This window comes from Magnolia sinica, chromosome 11, assembly GCF_029962835.1.
Source record: "Magnolia sinica isolate HGM2019 chromosome 11, MsV1, whole genome shotgun sequence".
NCBI classification, from domain to species: Eukaryota; Viridiplantae; Streptophyta; class Magnoliopsida; order Magnoliales; family Magnoliaceae; genus Magnolia; species Magnolia sinica.
This window is the reverse complement of record NC_080583.1, coordinates 64,663,903-64,686,658: the sequence shown is the minus strand read 5'-3', so window position 1 is coordinate 64,686,658 and position 22,756 is coordinate 64,663,903. Positions and strand designations below refer to the sequence as shown.

Sequence of the window (22,756 nt, the reverse complement as noted above, 5' to 3'; positions counted from 1 at the left end):
TATCATTCATACATAAATGTGGGCCCCAGTATAAGGGCCGCACCGTCTTGAGTGAGGCCGGTGCCGGACCTAAACCGCTCCAAGCTTAGCGTGTCAACCTCTAAATATAGACTAATATCCATGCACAACATTGCATGTGAACTTTCCAATACAACACTTTCTATCTCACCATCGTGTGACTTGTGTATAAAATCTGAGCCGTTGTAAAGATTTTTCATAAAATAATGACCAATGAAGCAATAACCTGGATGGTCCATTCATCAGGCGATCTACACCATTAAAATAAATGGACAACCAATGGTCTGACTCCATGTAAGACTGTGGCCCATCTAATGGGTGTATACATTATAAATTTCTCTCCAAGTCATCCTCACCGTACGGCCCAATTTTTTCACGGCGTGGATGTTCTACAAAAGTGATACATTAGCAGAAAACTATAAAAAGTTGTATGTAAAACTTAAGGTACAACGTTGTATGGAAATTTCTCCTAATGCTATATTTTACCACCTCTCTCTCTCTCTCTACAAATCCGACCCAAACCAAGGCACCTATTTAAATCTGGACCGCACAATCAACCGTCCTTTGTTCCTCGACCAATCGCCCTTAGGTCAAAGCCCATGCAAACCTAAAAAAACTCCCGACTTCTGCTTTCTCTCTCTCAATCTAATACACGCTTGAGTAGGAATACAATAGGCTTGCAACTCCGTCATAGCACAAGTGACATACACGTAACCATATCTAAACCGTCCAAATAGTAGAACCCATTGTAGATGGGCCATATACCTACAACAGGATTGATTAGACGATCTTAACTTCAGAAATAGTGAAAACTTGTTTGTTGAATTTGGACAGTTGAATTTTGTTCATTTCAACCGTTCACTAAATGTGATGCAATCGGCCATGTAGGATCTCCGTCTGATCTGTTTTGGGTGGTTTAGCTTGAGCTATATGTATGACAAGTGTACAATTTCTCGTACTTGCGTATGTTTATGACCGTCTACCCGACCATCTAATTTTAATCAAACACGGGTTTGACTGAAATACAACGTATGCTACAGCACAAGTATCAGAAGATTCCCATCGTACAACAGCTGGCATTTAAATGTGCGGTTAAAATACAGTAGTCATGGTTCAAAATAAACGGTCTAGATTAGATGGGTATGATCGTCTGGTCATGATGAATACAGAAGCCGGCAATTCAACGGCCTAAATGAGAAAAATGTATGCCACGTGTACGCGTGGCATATTTCACTAGCACTGATGTAAAAAGCACATTTCACCGGCAATGAATCGATTGGAACAGCGTCTTGGTGTGGTTCACATCGAGTACTGTTTCATTAAGTAGTACCGACACTACGATCACCGGTTTATGCGCTCTATGGATGGATCCATACCGTATATTCAGTGGGCCATATCTCGGATGCGCTAAGACCAAAAAATGGCATTCTCTAAATTTAAGAAACCTTTCTATCCATTGCCAAATCTCAAACGGTCAAGGAAAGCATAGAACGACTGCTCAGAAAAAAGTTTGTAAAGATCTAATAATCAGAACCATTCAATCGCTGTATTATTTGATCAATGGACCATCGAAATGGCCCACCTACTGATCTGACGGATCAATCTAAATATCCCCCAATCTTATTAATTACAGGGTTGGTACGATTAACCAAACTGGAAAATACTTCGACAAACACTCAATCCAAACCTCTCGCTACAAAACATTAGAGTTATTTGATACGATGGTTGATACGCATACACTCAGAAATTACATACGGACCACACCTCAACTCAAACTCAACGGCCCAAATTTCGCAACCCAAAGCAGGTTGCCCAATCCGAAACTCTGGTTCGGGGAAACTATCGTGTTCTGAGCGTTCGATGCTTTAAATTTCAACCGTTCGTTAAATGTCCACCAAATGAATAATTACATAAATAAAATAAATATAGATATTAATTTGTAATCCATCCATCTCTCGATCTACAATCTAGACGGTCGGTGAGTTATTTTGAAGACACGTGTGCAATGCATTAGTGCATGTGTATCAATGCCTGCAGTTTGGTAGAGTATCAAAGCTTTCCTCAATTTCATTTCATATCATTTCCCTTTCTTACCTCTTTCAATACAAAATTCAATATTTGCAATTTTCCACCTAAGGAAGAGAGAAAACAAAACAAAGACAGAGCAATCAAATCTCTCTCTCTCTCTCATTTGATTTTTCTTCCTGAAATGGAAGAAGAGAAAGAAGCAATTTCAATCTCTCCAACCATCTCCAACCTCTCCATATAAAACTGCCCAAAACCCATGTACCAAAATCCAATGCCAGATTCAAAATCCAACTCCCAAAACACCCCCACCACCAGATCTCCTTCATCTCCACCCACCATCCGATCTGATGTTGATTTCTTTCGGCCTTTCCGGGCATCCCCTCATCTCGCTCTCCAACGCCTCCGTTGTCTCCTTCACCGATAGCGGGTTGCACTGGCGCCGACGATGCAGCTTCATTTCTCTCCTAGCATGAGAAGCATCACAATATCGAGCAGCAGCGGCGGCAGTAGCAATGATGGGCTGATTGACTTCATGAAGATCAAGGTCGCAGCTCGCCACATCTCTTATCGGACCCTCTTTCACACCATCCTCATCCTTGCCTTCCTCCTCCCCTTTGTCTTCATTCTCACGGCCCTTGTCACCCTCGAAGGTGTCAACAAGTGCTCCTCTCTCGGTATGTCAAAACCCGCGACCGGATTCGGTCGTCGCAGTTGTTTCCATCAAGATATCACGGCAATTCATGTGTGTTTTTGTATTTTTTTATTTTTCTTTTGATTATTGCTTTTGATGTAAATCTATGATCTTTCAGAATTCTGAGAACAAGCCACAATATGTTTTGATTTGATTCGTTATTTCATTCTCTGTGTTCGCTTATGTTGTCTCATTGTCGGAGATCTCGTTTTAGTAGGTTGGTTTTTAATTGAATTGTTGTTGATGGTATATAAACTGGGATGTTTGATCATTATGTAGGAAACCCACAAAATGATTTGCTCTTGGTTGCTCAATTGTCTCGGATCTTGTGATAATTCATGCATTTTTAATTCGATTATGGCTATCCATATAAATTTGAGATCTTTTAGCATTTGTTATGAAAACCAGGATTAGGTTTGATTCAATTTTAGTTCTCTATATCCATTTCTATTATCCAACTACCAGAGATCCTTTAGTACTGGTCTACGTTGAGGTCTTTTAGCGGTTGTATTGGAACCTGTGGATCCTTCTTTTTTTAATTTTTTATTTTTTATGGATAGGTAAGCTGTGTCGAACCTGAGACCTCATTGTTGAAACATGCCCACTCTGTCTACCATTGAGCTATGGGTTCAAACCCAAACCTGCGGTTCTAGTTATACCTTTCTATATTCATTTTGCTTGTTTTGTGGATCTTGGGGTAATTTTGGTATTTAGATTTTTTTTTTTTCTTCTTTTCTTTTATTTATTAGTGTTCTTGGCCTAAACCAGAGGTATTCTGGTGTTTGGCACAAATTTATGGTTCTTTCTGATTCTATTCAGCTAATTTGTTCTATATTTATTTCCCCCCATTCTCTCTCTCTATTTGATCTATTTGAACTAATTTGAAAATTTGTTTTTTTATTGCCAATAATATAAATTCAATTTCCTTTGGCGTTGAGTACAAAACCTGCGATTTCGATCTTTTTGTTTCCATCTTTGTTCCCTGCTGCAAATTGTTGGAGATTTTGCAGAAATATGCATATTTCTTTTGTTTATTTAATAAGTGTTGTTGGTCTTTTAGCACCGGTTACGTAACAATGAGCTAGTTGAAGCAATTCAGCTGGTGTCATTTCATTCTCTATAGTCATATATGTGGTTAATTCTCTCTCTCTCTCTCTCTCTCTCTCTCTCTCTCTCTCTATATATATATATATATATATATATATAAAATAACTGTCTTAATTCTTTTTATATAATACTTGTTGGAGAGCTTGTGCATTCGCATTTTTTTTTTTATTGCTATTGGTATAAGCCAGGGTCTTTTAGAGCTAGGCATGGAACTGCTGTTTAATTTCATGCCAGTCTTTTGATGTTTGCTTCTTGCCTGATTTTAAGAGTTTCGCAGAAAATCTTTTTTTTTTTTTTTTTTTTCTGTTGCCATTTGTATGATTGGAGACTTTCTAGCTTGTTGGGTTATGGGAAGATAGGACAGGATCTGATCTTGATTCTGTCTGGTTTTGCTAGTTCTATTGAATTTGCATTTGCTTTGTTAGATATTGAGAGATATGATGACCTTTTTGAATTTTAGTTGTTGGGTATTTATTGGTTTTTCTGTTGTTTGATTGATCGAATTTTGAGGATGCATAGATTTGGGCTTTAATCTTTTTCTTGTTAAGGTATTAATATTTTGATTGATTAGTTCCAACGTGTTTCAATTGATTGAATTGTTGTGTTGCATCTTTTTGGGTTTTTTATTCCTTCGTTCCTGATGCTATGGTCTGTGGCATCTTCCTTTGACGGTTTCCCTGTCTGATTGATTTTCTTTCATCCTTCATTTTTAGATAAGAATATGAACCAGGGTTTTGGGTTTACTTTCATTGGTTATTAATTTTCTTGCTTGGGTGTGTTGTTTTACTATTATGTTGGTAGTAAACTGGTCTCCAATGTGAGACCTCAATCTTGTAATGAAGCTCACCATTGAGCTACAGGCTTGCAATCTTATTTTATTTGTTCATGTTGGGATTTGATATTTGATTTGGCATTGTTTGTTTGATTGATATCTTAAGTAGAATTGCCAGACTGGGCCTTCATCTTTTCTACTTCTCATTGTTATTGGGCGTCTTTCTTTTCTTCTGTTAGGTTTTTCAACATTATATATTGAAGGGTTTGGTTGATCAGGTCTGGATGTTTTTTTGAACTTCTATTTCACTATGATTGGGTCCTCGTCTTCATCATCTAACTAGGAAACTGTCGCATGTCTGAAGGATCCGAGATCTACACTTGTATGTGACATGCCAGGACTTTTCCCCAATCAAATCCAACTGTTAAATACATAAGCACAGCAAATCCTCGGACTTGAGACATTTTAATAGGGTGCTTTGTAACCTATGTTTAATGTAAGACCTTAAACAAATTTAGTTTTTACAGAATTAATATTCAAAAATTGAAAAAAGCAAAAATATTTATGCAAGATAAAATTGTTAGGGATGCTAATATACTAAAGTGCATGGGGCAGATAAGTTGATGTGAAACCCCCTTCTATTGGGATGCTAAAATTGAATTTGAAGATAGTTCTATGAGGAATCCAGGTCCATGTGGTGTGAGTGGCATCATTTGTGATGGTGTTTGCATCGGGGGGGCTGCCACACTAGTCAGGCTGAAGAGTGGGTGCAAGTGTCGGTGGACACTTGCGTATTGGGAAGTGGAGAAGGGAAAAATGATGCTTGGAATCCTGTGTTTTCTCACATTTCCAGGATTGGAACTTCGAGGCCGATTCCCTACTTCTGGATGAATTGCGAATTTGGAGTTGTATTTGAGAATGCCTCTAAATCATAATTCTTTTATTTTTAGAATATTAATTACATAATTCTTTACTTGACATGCTTTTTTTTTTTAGGAAAAGTCACATGGTATATTAATAAACGAAAGAGAATACATAAGAAAGTAGGCTACACCGCTGAGGGAGCTACAAAGCCTGCTACATACCTAGAAACAACAAATTACATCCCTTTAATTTATCTACATTAACAGCCCACTCAACAACTAATAATCTAGCTCTAGAAGCAACATAATCCGCTGATTTAGATATCCCGTTGAAACATCTGCCGTTTCAATCTAGCTCTTGATATGCTTTAGTAACAAAATCCATGAATGAATGCCCTGACTACTAATCCATGCTCCACAACTGAAAAAGACTCCACCATATGACCATCGAGAAGGCACAGTGGACAAATATATGATCCACATTTTCCTTCTCTCTTAAACACAATATACATCCATTCATCATGATCATTTTTCCTGCTCCTAAGGTCGTAAGGTCGTTTAATGTTATCATTTTTTATTCATTGACAAGCTAATCGAATTCTTCCTTTCTAGACGGGCCCAAATATGTGTTATTGCCTATCAATGCTACCCAAGCCCTTGTGTCTAGCTAAAGAACTTATGGGGAATGATATCTAAGCCGCATGGTTCCTTCTTCTTCTGTCTCCCTCCATTGAATTTGTAGTCATTTTGTTCAATGTTGTGAGAAGCTTGATGAGTCTCACATCGCCTCATCCCTTGTGCCCTTTTTGAAAATCAGATTCTAGGTTACCACGTTTTATGGGGAATGATATCTAAGCCGCATGGTTCCATCTTCTTTTGTCTCCCTCCATTGAATTTGTAGTCATTTTGTTCAAGTTCTCATGATTCATCCTAGATCCATTTATCAAACCTTCCTCACTTGCCTTCTTTGTCATTTTATTTAGCACCTCCATGGTCACCACAAACAAAAACAGTGAAACAGATCTCCTTGCTTGAGACCTCTTGAGCCCTTGAAGAAGCCTTTTGGAGTACCATTCACAATCACTAAATAATAAGCCGTACCTATACATTCCATCATCCACTTTCTCCAACTCACCTTGATGCCCATCCTTCCAAGATTATATTCCAAGAATTTTCAATCTATGTGATCATATGCCTTTTCCATATCAAGCTTAGAAATGATGCTTGGTTGGTGGCTTCCCCTCTCAATGTCTGGAAGCAATACACTTGTTTGCCATCAGGGCCCCACCTAGGATTTGCCTTCCATGGATAAATGCTCCTTGAGCCTTCGAGATTACTTTGCACAATTCCTTATTGAGTGGTAGGGTTGTTGGAAAGATTTTATTCAATAAAGCTTATCAATTGATTGATTCTTAAGGCTTCACTCCCTCCTTTGAGATTAGAGAGGTGAATGAGGCCTCAACGTTGATCAGAATTTCTTGATGTTGTCCAGAAAATTCACCTTTACATATCCCAGAGAATTTGATAGAATGCAATAGAAAAACCATTTGGCTTGCCACTTTGTCCCTTCTCAACTCCCGAACTTTGGTTTGAAGACCATATAACAACTGGTGGTGACTCTTTGATCGTATGCATGGCATCACAACAATCTAGACTGTCCAAATTGTTGGCCCACAATCTGATAGTCAGATAAATAACTATAACTATTGGTTCATCATGCATCTAAATTGTCCATTACTTGGATGGTTTAATCTGAATTAGTTATATGATATTTGAATGAGATGGACTCATTTTGGATATAACTGCATCACTACTGTCAAATGGCACATAATTTAGGACCCTGTACAAAGGAAATTTCTTATGCATACCTTTTTCTTTTGTGGGGTTTTAAGTGTGTAACCATGACTCTTTTAACATCTCCTTAAGTTTCATTAGAAAAAAGAAAAGAAAAGAAAAACAAATTCTACAATTTTCTCAATGTTTCCCTTATTTCTCTTAAACAACGGCACATTCCCTGATACATGCGATATATCCTGTATCCTAAGGATGCAATCCATGCATCGACACCGATACTGCAAACAGCCAAACGCTGATCTTCTAATTTTCTTTTAATGGTTGCTAAGTATTTTATTAGAACCATTCAAAAGAGGGAAAAGGAAATAATACAAAAGGGGAGATGATGACAAACAATTATGCACACCCCAAAAGATGGCATTAAAACAAAAGATCCTAAGAACCTAAAATAACTCCCTTTTACAACTTTTAAGCTACGCTAAGCGTATTACCACAAGAAATGATCGGCCTTTCACCCTATGAAAGACCACTACCATCAAGGTGTCCCGTATCGGTATCGGTTGGCGTAACGGTGCCCTCCGAAACCGATACAAATACGGGGGCGCGTAACGGCCTGTAACGGCGATACAGGGGCATAACGGCCTGTAACGGTGCAAATTTTTTTCTTTTTTTTGCCAAAAAAATATGAAAAAATATGGATTAAATCCGGAATATTCTAAGCATTCCAATATGCATTCATTTATAAATTGGAACATGTTTATGGTGGTGTAACGGTCCACTCTTTGGTGAGAAGTTGTATCGGACTGTCTGATTAATTTTTTAACCAGGTAACTTGAATTTAACTACAAAATTCATATATTTAATTTTCTAAATATGTAATTTATATACTTAACAACTTGATATCATTTATCCCAATAGTTCTTTAAAAAAATGAAATTAAATTCAGGTAGATGGCGTTGCCAATTTGGGGCTGACTTGGAGGACCAATCTATTCTCCAAATCAGCCTCAAATTCATGCCATTTATTGTCATTATCCCACTTATAAATTGGTGGACATTTATTGGATAGTGAATCATAAAAAAAAATAAAAATCAAAAGGCCCTATTTTAAAAAATAAAAGTCCACAAATTAACAATTAAAACTATTCAAACAATTTGATTTTGGCATTGTGAGTTAGCAATTGCAGTCCATAATTTAATTGCCAAATTTTAAGTTAATATATGTCTCGTGTACAATTTTTTAAGGCTTGAATTAGGAGGGACTCGGATTGTAAAGTGCAGCACACGTGTCAAAGTTTTTTGGGCCCCACCCATGATGAATGTGTTATATCCACACCGTCCATCCATTTTGCCAAATAATTTTAGGGCATGAGCCCAAAAATGAGGCACATCCAAAGCTCAGGTGGACTGCACCATAAGAAACAACAACAATTAAACGTTCACCATTAAATATTTATTGGGGGCTAGAAGAGTTTTAGATCAAGTTGACTTGTGTGTTTTCCCTTCATCCACGTCAATGTGACCCAATTAATAGGTTTGATTGAAAATAAACATTATAGCGGACCTTAAGAAATTTTTAATGGTGAGCATTCTATAACCACTATTTCCTATGGTGTGGTCCACCTGAGATTTGGATATACTAATTTTTTGGATCCTGATCTAAAATGACGTGGCAAAATGGATGGACGATATGGATAAAATATATACATCATGGTGGGGCCCACTCGGGTCTGATCAGATTGGATGGAAACTAAACATTACCGTGCGCCCTACGAATTGTTTAACCGTGAAAATCATTATCTCCGCTGCTATTTTTGGTGTGGTCCAGATGATCTCTGGATATAATTCATTTTTTGGGTGGTGCTCTAAAATGATCTCTGAAAATAGATGAACGGTGTAGATGTAATAAATGCATCACTGTGGAGCCCATATAACTTTGATCTCCTTTGAACCGTTCGTACAACTCGGAGCTCGAGGAGTCTCAGCACTCAGCTTTGCGTGACACGTACCTACAACAGCTAGCTGCTGCAAATAAAAAAAATGGAGAGAAGGAAACCGAAAAGAAAAAAAAGAGGGAAAGAAGAGAAGAGAAAAAGAGGGAAAGGGGGAAAGAAGAGAGAGAGAGAGAGAGAGAGAGAGAGAGAGAGAGAGAGAGAGAGAGAGAGAGAGAGAGAGAGAGAAGAAGAAGAAGAAGAAGAAGAAGAAAAAAGAAAGAAAGAAAGAAAGAATAGGCAAGCTAACTGCATTTTGTTGTATTTCAGAGGTCCACCATCGTAACAGCCGTTACGGGCCCATAACGGCCGTTACGGTCATAGAATTTCATAACAGCTGTTTCGACCCCGTATCGCGTAACGGGTCCTACCATTACCATTACGTATTGGCCGTTACGGTCGATACGTAACCGATTTGGGATACCGTAACTACCATGCATTTCAAGTGATTATTGAAGGAATGTTTTCTTTCCTGATTGACCACCCCACAACCAGAAAAGAGAGACGTTATAGAATGTTCTCCTTTTACCCCGCATTCCCCCCCTTCCAATTAATGAAGAAGGCATCAATTGATCCTGGTGTAATCGATGTTATGTTGAAAAGGACCAATATCCTCCATGCTTCATGAATGAAAGAACAATGGATGAATAGGCATACTCCTCAAATTCAAGGCACATGTTACAACTGTTCGTTAATATCATACTTTTGTTGCATGGGTGGTCAAGGGTGTGGATTCTAGTTTTAACTGTAACTCTGTAAGCCACCCCAACACAACCATCCTATGAGGGGTTGGATAACATCACTCTATAGTTGATGACTCAATAGAACTGCCCACAATATCACATTCGAGTCCATGGTAAAATGATTTCAATGAAAATATTCCTAGGGGATCATATTTCCAACACCATCTATCAGCGTCATGGAAGTTAAATAGAACATGCCGAATGTGACCTTGCAAATGAGCTGGTAGAGACAGTGCAGCATGTGTCAGTGATCGGGAGGCAATGATGGAGGAATTTGATAAAAACATGAAGTTCATTCAATAGTATGCACAGTTTACTGGTAAATGGGGAAAAATTGAAGATAGAAGAAATATGCAATGAGATAGCAAGGTTCTATTCAGACCTCATATCAGATGGGGAGCAAGTCAAACCAAAGTTCGATCAACTTCATTTTGAGAAAACCAGAAAGCGAGTGGTGGATTGAGTCGAAAGACCATTTGAATCTTCATAGTTGGACCAAAAACAAGAAATAGGAAACTGTTGACAAAGAAGAAGGCTGTGAGGAATCTTGTGAAAATGAACCTATAGAAGAAACTCAAGAGGAAATCATGGGGAAGAAAAGATGGAGAGTGCTTTGGCTCAAGGAATTTACTAAAAACACGAAGTTCTTTCATGGACTTGCAAATTTCAAAAAGAAGAATCAATTGTATACAAAATTTAGTGGTAAATGGGGAAAGAATTGAATACAAAAGAAATGTGCAACAAGATAACGAGGTCCTATTCGGACCTCATATCAAATGGGGAGTAGTTCAAAGTAGTGCTTGTAGCGTAGCTAAATAGCGTAAATCCCCTGTAGCGTTACGCTATACGGGTCGTAGTGTACACTATAGCTACATGGCGTGTAGCGTTTGTAGCGTACACTACAATGTCCTTTTTTATTTTTATTTCGAAGTGTTATGAAAACATTTATTTTTATTTTTTAGTTTTGTTTGTTAAAAATGGTGTAAAACTTATATTATATATATATTAAAAAAAAAAAAACTGAAAATGTAAAGTTAAAACCAAACCTTTCTTTGTTTGCTTTCACTTAAAGTTGGTGTGAAACTCGCATGCTTAAAAAACCTTTAACACTAAACTTAAAAGGAAAAGGGTTTTGAAAGAGGGTTTTTGAAAACCCCCCTTTTTATAGATGACATCTATGTTGTACTTAATACTCTTAACCGGTGTTTTAAATATCGACGATATCAGTCGACATATCCTACGATATATCTTGTATCCCACCCGTGCGATACAAAACGCAAAGGTAGTGCCGATATCCCACCTATTCAATCCGGCGAGCATTTTCAATTTTCGATCCATGTTTTTGTTGTAAATCATGTTAAACTAGGATCAAATGGTTACAAATCTATGATTCTTCATGTTTTCCATGAAAAATCATGGATTTGGAACTTCGATTTCGAGATTTGGGGGAGATGGGTGAAGTTGTGGAAATTTGAGAAAAATCAAAATTTCTCAATTTCTCACAAATTAGTTACAATCTTTATATCCAAACACAAAATTAAACATGTATGTAACCTGATCTAGTGATTCTTATTTTGCTTTTGAATGTATTGTTTGTGTTTCCATACATGTCTTCTTACGTTTATAAATTATATGAATAGACTTTGAATATACTTGCATGAACTTAGTTGGAAAGCACATATATTAGGACCCCATACAAAGGAAATCCCTATTATGTGTACTCAGTGTTTTAAATATCAACGATATCGGCCGATATATCCCATGATATATCTTGTATCCCACCCGTACGATACAAAATGCATAGGTAGTACCGATATATCCCACTTATTCAATCCGGTGAGCATTTTCGATTTTTGATCCATTTTTTTTTTTTTTTGCTGTAAATCACGTTAAATCAATGTCAAATGGTTACAAATCTATGATTCTTCATGTTTTCCATGAAAAATCATGGATTCAGAGCTTCGATTTCGAGATTTGGGAGAGATGGAGCAAGTTGTGGAAAATTGCGAAAAATTGAAATTTCTCAATTTCTCACAAATCAGTTGCAATCTTTGTATCCAAACACAAAATCAAACATGTCACCTGATCTAGTGATTCTTCTTTTGCTTTTGAATGTATTTCTTGTGTTTCCATACATGTCTTCTTACGTTTATAAAGTATATGAATAGGCTTTAAATATACTTACATCAATTTAGGTGGACAATGCATGTCATATATTAGGACCCCATACAAAGGGAACCTCTATTATATGCACTTTTTTTTTTTTTAATTTCTGTATTGTTGTCCTTTTCAACTATCCTTGAAGTTTCCTTGAAAAATTCGACCAATTTCCAAATGTTTCCATGTTTCTCAACAACAGCGATACAACCGATATATATCACATTCGATAACCGATATGTATCTATATCCCAAGTGTGTGATCATTGTGTGTCGTAAAGGCCGTTACGTAAAGGTAACGGTGGCAACCGTTACTCATTATGGGGTCATAACGGCTGTAACAGCCGTCATGGGAAAAAATGACTTGTAACGTGCCGTTAACAGCACGTTACATCCTATATAAAGGCTATAATAGCCCCGTAATGGTCTATTACGGGACATATATAGGTTTTTCATACTTTTTAATCAACATTGCGGAGCAGATATAGGTTTTTCGGGGAGTTTTTTCAATAAATAAAAAATAAAAAAGAGAGACCGTAATGGCCGTTATGGGGCCGTAACAACCGTTGTGCCCCGTATTGTAAAGGTAACGGCGGTGGCCGCTACGGCCAGCGTTACCGTTACGGCACACCTTGGGTGCGATACGTTACGCGAGAATGATTTTTAAAACAATGTGTGTACTTTTTTTTTTTTTTTGTCATGTTTTGATTTCTAAGTGTGTATTGATGTCTTTTTCAACAATCCCTGAAGTTTCATTGAAAAATTCGACTAATTTCCCAATGTTCCCGTGTTTCCCAACAACAACGATACATTACACGATACAACCGATATATCCCATGCGATAACTGATATTTATCTGTATCCCAATGGTGCGATACATTACGCGATAACGGTATTTAAAACATTACTCTTAACCTGTGGGATTTTTATTTCTTTTCATACTTGTGAGTTGTGGCTTGTGGTTTAAATTAGACATTATTAATTAAAGTGGTTAGATTTAAAAAAATTAAAGGGGTTTGCTTAGGAAGTTGTCGATGTGATAATTATTTGATTTGGTTTATGACTTTATATGTGGATTGGCTTTTGATAAATGATAATTAATAACTTATTTGAATATGCTTATACTTGAAAAAATGAATCATCTTTTAGGCTTTTTTATGTTGTTTGGTTTTTTCTTACTATTTATCATATTTTCCCTATGTTTAAATAAAAAATAGAAGCATCATGTAGCTTATGCTACATGTTACAGAGGGTTGAACTCTACGCAAGACACTGTTGCTATTTAAAACGCCGTGGTGGTGAACTAACATGGTAGTTTATTCCAAATGAGAAAAAAGAAAAACTTTGATACCTTGGCAAAGTGTGATGGATTTCATGCAGGCACTTAAAAATAACTTAGAAATTACTTAAAAGTTGCACACATGGTAACTAGTGTAGATGTTTTATTAACAAAAAATTAAGCTTATATGATTATTTGACTATAAGATTAGTGACATTTATTGGATGGTTAGCAGTGAAAAATATCCAATGGTCCATTTCCCACAAACAAGTATCCATGGATCAGAGGTTAGGGTTGTACAACCAATATGATCTTCGGACTCTGATTTCGTGACAAGGCGCTGCTAGTCGGTTCTATTTTAATATATGCCACATGCAAGGTGTGCCAAAACGGTTACGTATCGGCCGTAACGGCCGATACGTAATGTTAACGGTGGGAACCGTTACGCGTTTCGGGGTCATATCGGCCGTTACCCGATTTTGTACCCGTATCGGCCGATACGGGCCCGTTACGGGGTGTAACGGCCGTAACGGTAATTTTTTTTTCATATCAAGCTCTGTTTTTGTTGTTTTTTTGAAACCTCTTGCTTCCAAACTGTTTCTCACTCCTTCTACTACTAATTTCGACCAACCTTGGCTAAGTATTTGAGATAAAAACACATTATATTGCAGATTTTTTTGAATCAAAGCTCGGTGGGCCATTTTTCAGAAATTCGTTAAAAATAGGTATTTATACTTTTTTTTAATATGTTTTGCTGTTTCAATCATGTCATATGATGTGTTAATCATAGTAGAACATGTTAATGTGCATTTTACAGATTTGGGGTGCCATTTAATAATTTTTTTATATTTTTTTCTATTTACCCATGAATTTTGCCCCCCTTTTTTAAAATTCGAAAAATCAATTTTTAATGGTTGTTTTGCTATTTTAATCATGCCATTTGATGTGTTAATCATAGTAGAACATGTTAATGTGCATTTTACAGATTTGGGGTGCCATTTTATATTTTTTTAATATTTTTTTATATTTACGCATTTATTTTGGCCCTTTTTTTGAAAATTCGAAAAATCATTTTTTAATGATTCTTTTGCTGTTTTAATGATGCCATATGATGTGTTAATCATAGTAGAACATGTTAATGTGCATTTTACATATTTGGGGTGCCATTTTATTTATTTTTTATATTTTTTTCTATTTACGCATTTATTTTGGCCCTTTTTTTGAAAATTCGAAAAATCATTTTTTAATGATTCTTTTGCTATTTTAATGATGCCATATGATGTGTTAATCATAGTAGAACATGTTAATGTGCATTTTACAGATTTGGGGTGCCATTTTATATTTTTTTCTATTTACGCATTTATTTCAGCCCTTTTTTTGAAAATTCGAAAAATCATTTTTTAATGATTCTTTTGCTGTTGTAATGATGTCATATGATGTGTTAATCATAGTAGAACATGTTAATGTGCATTTTACATATTTGGGGTGCCATTTTATATTTTTTTTCTATTTACGCATTTATTTCGGCCCTTTTTTTGAAAATTCAAAAAATCATTTTTTAATGATTCTTTTGCTGTTTTAATGATGCCATATGATGTGTTAATCATAGTAGAACATGTTAATGTGCATTTTACATATTTGGGGTGCCATTTTATTTATTTTTTATATATTTTTTTCTATTTACGCATGAATTTTGGCCCTCAAAAATAATTGCAAACACCTAAATGTAAGATATTTTCATATTACATTCATTCTAATATATCTATCATTGATAGTAGATAGTTAGAAAATTAAATATATGAAATTTGTAGTCAAATTCAGGTTATCTGGTTCCTAAATTCATTAGACAGTCCGATACAACTTCTCACCAAAGAGTGGACCGTTACACCACCATAAACATGTTCCAATTTATAAATGAATGCATATTTGGAATGCTTAGAATATTCCGGATTTAATCCATATTTTTTCATAATTTTTAGGCAAAATTTTTTTTTTGCGCCGTTACGCCCCCATATCACCGTTACGCCCCCGTATCCGTATCGGTTTTGGAGGTCACCGTTACGCCAACCGATACCGATACGGGACACCTTGGCCACATGTCATATATTTTTATGTGCCCAAGTGGCATATCAACATCACCATCATCATCTAAGCCATGCTCAGCGAATTGGGATCGGCTGCATGAATCCTGTTTTGCCATTCCACTCTATCAAGGGCCATAACTTCAGTTAGACCATAGGTCATCGAGTCTTTTATTAGTTATTACTATCTCCACCTATGTCCTTTTGGGCCTTCCCCTTGCCCTTTCAGAGCCTTCAATTTTTACCAATTTACTCCTAAGTCCTAATTGATGCAATTCATGGTCTCCTTTGCACATGACCAAAACTTCTAAGCTACTTCCCCTCATCTAATTACCTATTAGTGCTACTCTAAGTTCCCCCTAGTGCATTCATTTCTAATTTTATCCTTCCTACTCTCGCCACTCATCCATCTGAACATCATCACTTTAGCTATACTCATCCTATGAAAATGTTGTTCCTCAACTGCCCGACATTCTATTTCATAAAGCATGGCCGGTCTTATAGCTATCCTGTAAAATTTTCCTTTCAATTTGAGTGGTACACAACAATCACATGAAACTTCAAAGGCACATCTCCATTTCCTCCACCCACTTGGTATCATATTATCCAGATTCATCATGGAAGTTCGTGAAAAAAGTTTGATATTGGCTGCCAACCTGACACAACCCTCCTTTACCTGGACTTGTGACTAACAATGAGAGCATAAAACTCCCATAGGTGCTGTGTAATAGACTGTTACATAGGCATGGTATCCAAAAACGGTTATGTAATAGTGGGTACCGTTATGCGTTGTGGGGCCATAATGGAAAAAAAAATAAAATCATAATGGTCTCTTAAATGGCTTGTTATAGCTCGCTCTCTCTCTCTCTCTCTCTCTCTCTCTCTCTCTCTCTCTCTCTCTATATATATATATATATATATATATATATATATATAAAATTGGCCGTAATGCACCATTATTGAATACCTCGCACGCAAGTTGATTACAATTAAGCGCTATCTAATAGTCTATCACATAGGTTGATTACAAACAAGTTTAATGCAAGTTTTAAAGTATCAGCCGAAATTGGTGTGTATCCCTGGATACATACCAGTTACAGTAGTGGGTGAAATGATACACCCTACCTGTACATACAGACACCCCTTGAAAAGGGGCAAATTCTTCCTGACTTGGTTGACTAGGTGCAAATTGTTCATGTTAGAATGATTCAAAGTACTGGTACAGGGGCCATTTGACTTGGTTCATATCAACATGAGGGCGTCAATTTGGGTTTCATTTTTCCCATTACTTTCTAACGCCAAAAAACTCTGTTCTAGGGTTTTTTACATTATGGAATATGACTTCAATGTTGAAATTACAAAAAAAAAAAAAAAAAATGCTTCAAATTGCACAGATTGAGCTTGGAAGAGGTTTGGTTTTGTTTTGTTTTGTTTTTTTTTTTTCAAGATTTGGAATACAAAACAACCTTTTCATCTGGATGTGAAAGCAATTTGAGCACCTTCGCATTAATTTATACGAAAATAAGGAATCTGCTGACTTCATCAAAGTTGGAGAAGTTGGTCTACATGAACTACTATTGATGGTGAGAAACCAAGAATGGATGCAACTAAACTCTGATTCAATTAATTTGATCACATCTTTGACGATGATAGACCTATAGCTTCCATGGTTAGTAGAGGACGAGACTCTAGAGGTGATGATGACCTACACATATGCACACTTGTATTTTCTTGCTAAGTTGATACTTGTGACTCTTATTTGGTAGCCAATGCTTGAATCTTGATAGTTGATATTTGATGCTTGATATATCTTTTATATTTGATTATTTAATACTCATTAGCGGGTTAATTTATTGTCTTATACACCAAACATAGTTTAAAACACACGTCCACACCACATATTGATGATTATTTTAAAATATAAGATCTATCCTAACTGAAATTGTGTATAAAATATGTAGGCATTTATATTTATCTTGATTTTCTGGTATTTTTAATATTTTCTTCGACCGTAAATTTTTTTTTTTTAAAAAAAGGTGTATCGGTCTGTATCAGTCCATAGTACTGGTTTTGGTGATGACCGATATGGTAAACCGAAACCGATTTTCAGTCCTTCCTGACAGGTGTCCACTGCGCTGCCACCTCTTGATGTTGATTTGAAATTCAAATTTAGTAGTTCTATCTTCAGTTAGTCTTAGTCCAGCTCATCTGCAAGTGCTCCACCTCCATTTCCCTCCATTGTTGTGTAGCTACATGGACCGTACCGCTCTAAATACCAATAACTTTTCCCTCCCTTCTCTCCCTTCCTCTCAATTTTTATAAATATTCAAACTTCAAATGTTTTACCCTATGAAGCTTTAAAATTTGCCAGATTGCTGTCATCTTTCTTTATTTGTTTATTTTATTTCTGAAGTGATTTATAACTTACATTAATAAGATTATTCTCATTTTAGAAGTAATAAAGAATTTACAATTTTCTCTCCCTCAGAAATTAAGAAAGAGGAAGTACATGATACTCAGGATCGTATGTATGCACCTGGTTGACTATGTTAAACGTGGCATATATACCATTAGAAATATTCTTAGTATCATTTAACTCCTTGAAAAGTATGATTTTATTAACAAGGAATTGCATCATATTCTACTAAAAGCGACCTTATGTAATGCATTGAGTATTTATAAAAGGGAAAAATGCTAAAATCCTCCACCTTCATGGGGAAGCCAGCAATGTCACGAAATCTTTTAAATGACATGTGGAATGCCTATCATTGATTCCACTATTGGCAGGCCATGATGTAAAATTCACAATGATCGGATGATCCTAAGCTATTGAGTGTTAGTCATTTTGTTGCAACTGTCCATTTTTTACAATCCGTAGATTGGATGCTTATCATCATTTGACCAAAGTGCTTGTTTAGAATCATAAGCAATCCAAGGTGGGACCCATTAAATGACACGTGGAACGCCTATCATTGATTCCAATATTGGCAGGCCATGATGCAAAATTCACAATGATTGGATGATCCTAAGCCATTGAGTGTTGGTCATTTTGTTGTAACCGTTCATTTTTTACAATCCGTAGATTGGATGCTTAGCATCATCTGACCAAAGTGCTTGTTTAGAATCATAGGCAATCCAAGGTGGGACCAATTAAATGACACGTGGAACACCTATCACTGATTCCACAATTGGCAGGCCATGATGCAAAATTCACAATGATTGGATGATCGTAAGCCAGTGTTGGTCATTTTGTTGTGACCGTCCATTTTTTATGATCCGTAGATTGGATCCTCAGCATCATCTGACCAAAGTTCTTGTTTAGAATCATAAGAAATCCAAGGAGGGACCCATTGAATGGGAATGTTCTATATGATTGGACCTACTTTTTCCTCTGTTGGATCATGAATGTCCAATTTTCTTGCTATGGATCAGATGGTTAGTATTAACTGATTCGTGTGTGGCATATTGCATCATCTCTTGCCAATAATAGTATGGAAATGGATGGATGGTTCGGATTGATGATTTTCTGTACCATGCAAGATTACCCAGATTGTTGGTTGTTTTGCAACATGGTATAGGAATGGGTACGTGGTATGCTACTTCCTCTAATGTGGTCTGCTAGGGTCTAGGGTAGGGTCATATAGGTGGGTCGGTCCAATACATACTACCAAGTATACACAATATAGTTATATACAATGTTTTAAATATCGTTATCGTGTAATGTATCGCACCCTTGGGATATGGATACATATCGGTTATCGCATAGGATATATCAGTCGTATCGCGTAATGTATCACTGTTGTTGGGAAACATGGGAACATTGGGAAATTGGTGGAATTTTTCAATGAAGCTTCAAGGATTGCTGAAAAAGACATCAATACACACTTAGAAATCAAAACATTACCCAAAAAAAAAAATAATAATAATAATCACATTAGGAGTTTCCTTTGTATGGGGTCCTAATACATGCGTTGTACAATTGAACTGATGCAAGTATATTCAAAGTCTATTCATATAATTTATAAACATAAGAAGACATGTATGGAAACACAAGCAATTCATTCAAAAGCAAAAGAAGAGTCATTAGATCAAATTACATACATGTTTGATTTTGTGTTTGGATTCAGAGATTGCAACTGATATGCGATAAATTGAGAAATTGAGAAATTTTTCAATTTTTTGCAACTTGACCCATCTCCCTAAATCTTAAAATCAAAGCTCTCAATCCATGATTTTTCATGGAAAACATGAAGAATCATAGATTTGTAACCATTCGACACTGATTTAATGTGATTTACAACAAAAAATGGATCGGAAATCGAAAATGTTCACCAAATTGAATAGGTGGGATATATCGGTACTACCTATACGTTTTGTATCGCACAGGTGGGATACAAGATATATCGTGGGATATATCGGCCGATATCATCGATATTTAAAACACTAGTTTTATATATATATATATATATATATATATATGATATTGTAATTTATATGTGAAATGATGAGTATATTTATATAGATCCTGCTTGCATAAATGAAGGTGCTGATCTCAACGATAAAAGTGTAGAACCACAATTTTAGGTTGGTAAAAAAAGTGATCCATATTGCAAATGACCTATAATCTAGATTGCATGCTTTGGAATGGAAAACATAGGGTTGTTGGGTCTCATGTGTCCTTTAAAAGCTTAGGAGATTTTTTTTTTTCCTTTCCTAATGTCCCGACTCCCGAGGGAGTTGGGGATGCTAGTATTCCCCTTTTGTTCAAATATTTAATTTTCAAATTAAATGTTATATCCTGCTACATCGATGAAGCGGATCTGAAACTTTCTTCCAATATCAGATTCCGACATCGTAACTATGTCCATGCAACAGATTTATGCAGTTTAGGGATAATATTTTGGTGTTGGTGTTTTTCTGTTTTGTTGTTCCGGATTGGCATTAGATTCTTGGAAGGCTAGTGTGTGTTGGAGTGGTTTTTGGTATTATCGATTGTTTTGGTTGGTCTAGAGAAAGATTTGAGTGCATCCAAAAAACCATTCTGATATTCTAGGTTTGAAACTGCACTGCTTCTTGTTTTTTGTCTTTTGGTATGTGTTCTTTTGTCCACCTGTGCTTCTTTTGAATGAATGGATGATGACATTGTGCATATGAATTGGTTGGACGGGGATCGTGTATGTTTTACATTTGCAGGTTTCATTGTTTCAGATTGCTGGGGCAGGCGATTGGGACCAAGGCTTCTTGGTAGGGCTGATGATTCTATGGTAAATATCTGCTTCTTATTTGCATTTGAAATTTTGACATAAATGATATAAGCTATTGCAAGTAGATAGTATCTTGTTTTTTGGTGGAATATGTGTATATTAAATCTTGCATTGGATCATCATGGTGTTTGCACAGAGGCTGGTTAGAGATCTATACAAAGTCCTTAATCAAGTGAATTCTGAAAAAGTTCCAGATGGACTGAAGCTGCCGACATCATTCAGTGAATTTGTTGCTGAAATGAAGAATAACCAGTATGATGCTAAGACATTTGCTATCAAATTAAAGGCGATGGTATGCTGTTTTGCTATGTCTCTTGATATCTTGACCTTGTTTTGGTGTCTCTTCTCAACTTTACAATATGAGACGTGAATCTCATTCATTTGATGCAAGTAGGGTGGTCTGTATGATTCAATATGCACTTTCTAAATAAGTTTCTACATGATGATGGGTCAAACTAACATGCATATTGATCGTGCTCTGTTCTTTAATATATGTGAATATTATAACAATATGGTCTGTTCATCTAAATAGTGTAATTTAGTGAATGTGAAAGCTAATTTCATAGCACATGTGGTGAAGATATTGAACCATGGATTAATAAAGTGCATTTTAATCTTGGTATTTAATGAATCGTTTGAAAAAGGTCCAAAGTGTCAAACATTGATCCATGTCCTATTCTGTTACTCTACTCTAGGGAAACTGGTATGAACTGTGCAATGTGCGAGCAAATGCATCCAAAATAGTAAGGAAGTTCATGCAATATCCAAATTGTTCAGCAGGTGGCCCACTGTGTGTCTGGGCCCAAAATTAAGGCAGTCAATGTTGCCAGTGCTAGTATTGGTAGAATTTCTTTCCTCAATAGTCTAAGGAACTACTAAAAGGACTTTTTTATATGCTTCACTAGCGGTTATCACATACCATTAATTAAGAGGTAGAGGAAGTAGGTGGTTATTAAATTTAAGTAGTATAAAAAAAGATAAAAATAGAGAGAGGAGAAAGCAGAGGGCTGCCACGTCAGCAGCCTTTTGTAGAAAGCACTTATGCTTTCATATATCAGATATTATGGACTAAGGTGCCCTTTGGTAAACTGAAAAATAAGGTCTGAAAATTAATTTAGCTGCTGAAAACTTAAAATGCTGAATTCAAGTACTTATGAGTATTATCCAACAAGGTTTGGGCGAGCGGCCATCACCATGGGTTTGCTCCCTAGAGGTGTGGGTTCGACTCCCCTCCTTGGCATTATCCGATACATGTGGTTGTGGGTGATTGCGTGTATCCACAGGGAATAGTCTCGCCTCAAAAGGGGGCGGGGACACCTTGTGTCTTAAAAAAAAAAAAGTACTTATTGAGTACTGAAAAATCCATTTGGTAATTTGTCTGAAAAACGTCCTGATATCTGAAAGTAAGTACATTTTTCATAAAAACCTGTTTGGTAAAAACAAACCACAAATATCTGAAAATTGACAATTTGTCATATTTGCCCTTACTGTCTCAATTTCTATCTTTCGTAGAATATGAGACAAAACATATTATTGCCTTACTACCAAATTTGGCACACCTATGCCCCATCCACATACATCTTTCAAATATGACCCCTAAATTGATGGACCATGTGCTATACTCTTCTTGATAGAATAATCATAACTCTTCGATTGGTGGATTCATACAAGCACAATATAGACCATTAATATCTACCGTCCCACCCATAACATACTTTTGCCTCGATAATATCTACCGTCCCACCCATAACATACTTTTGCCTCGATTACCCTTAATAAAAAATGCTTTGGCTAGGAAAAAAATATTCTCGGTGGGCCACACATGTACAAATTTTTATTATAAGTGCGCATGCCACCAAATCTTTATCATTCATCATTCAACCAACAAAATAGTTTCAATTAGCCCATATATATCCATCCATGATATATGCGGGGCCCACCATGATATATATATATATATATATTATTT

At 36.2% G+C, this 22,756-nt stretch overlaps 1 protein-coding gene across 1 annotated transcript in view; it reads left to right on the top strand.

Annotated features, from left to right (window-relative positions):
* The first annotated feature begins 2,108 nt into the window (after positions 1-2,108).
* The window catches only part of LOC131219246 (probable galacturonosyltransferase 14), a 52,074-nt gene continuing 31,426 nt past the window's right edge, over positions 2,109-22,756 (top strand). The window contains exons 1-3 of the mRNA XM_058214294.1: positions 2,109-2,720; positions 20,732-20,787; positions 20,924-21,079. Coding sequence (XP_058070277.1) covers positions 2,492-2,720; positions 20,732-20,787; positions 20,924-21,079 — 441 coding nt within the window. The 5' untranslated portion in view covers positions 2,109-2,491. The remainder of the gene's footprint in view (positions 2,721-20,731; positions 20,788-20,923; positions 21,080-22,756) is intronic.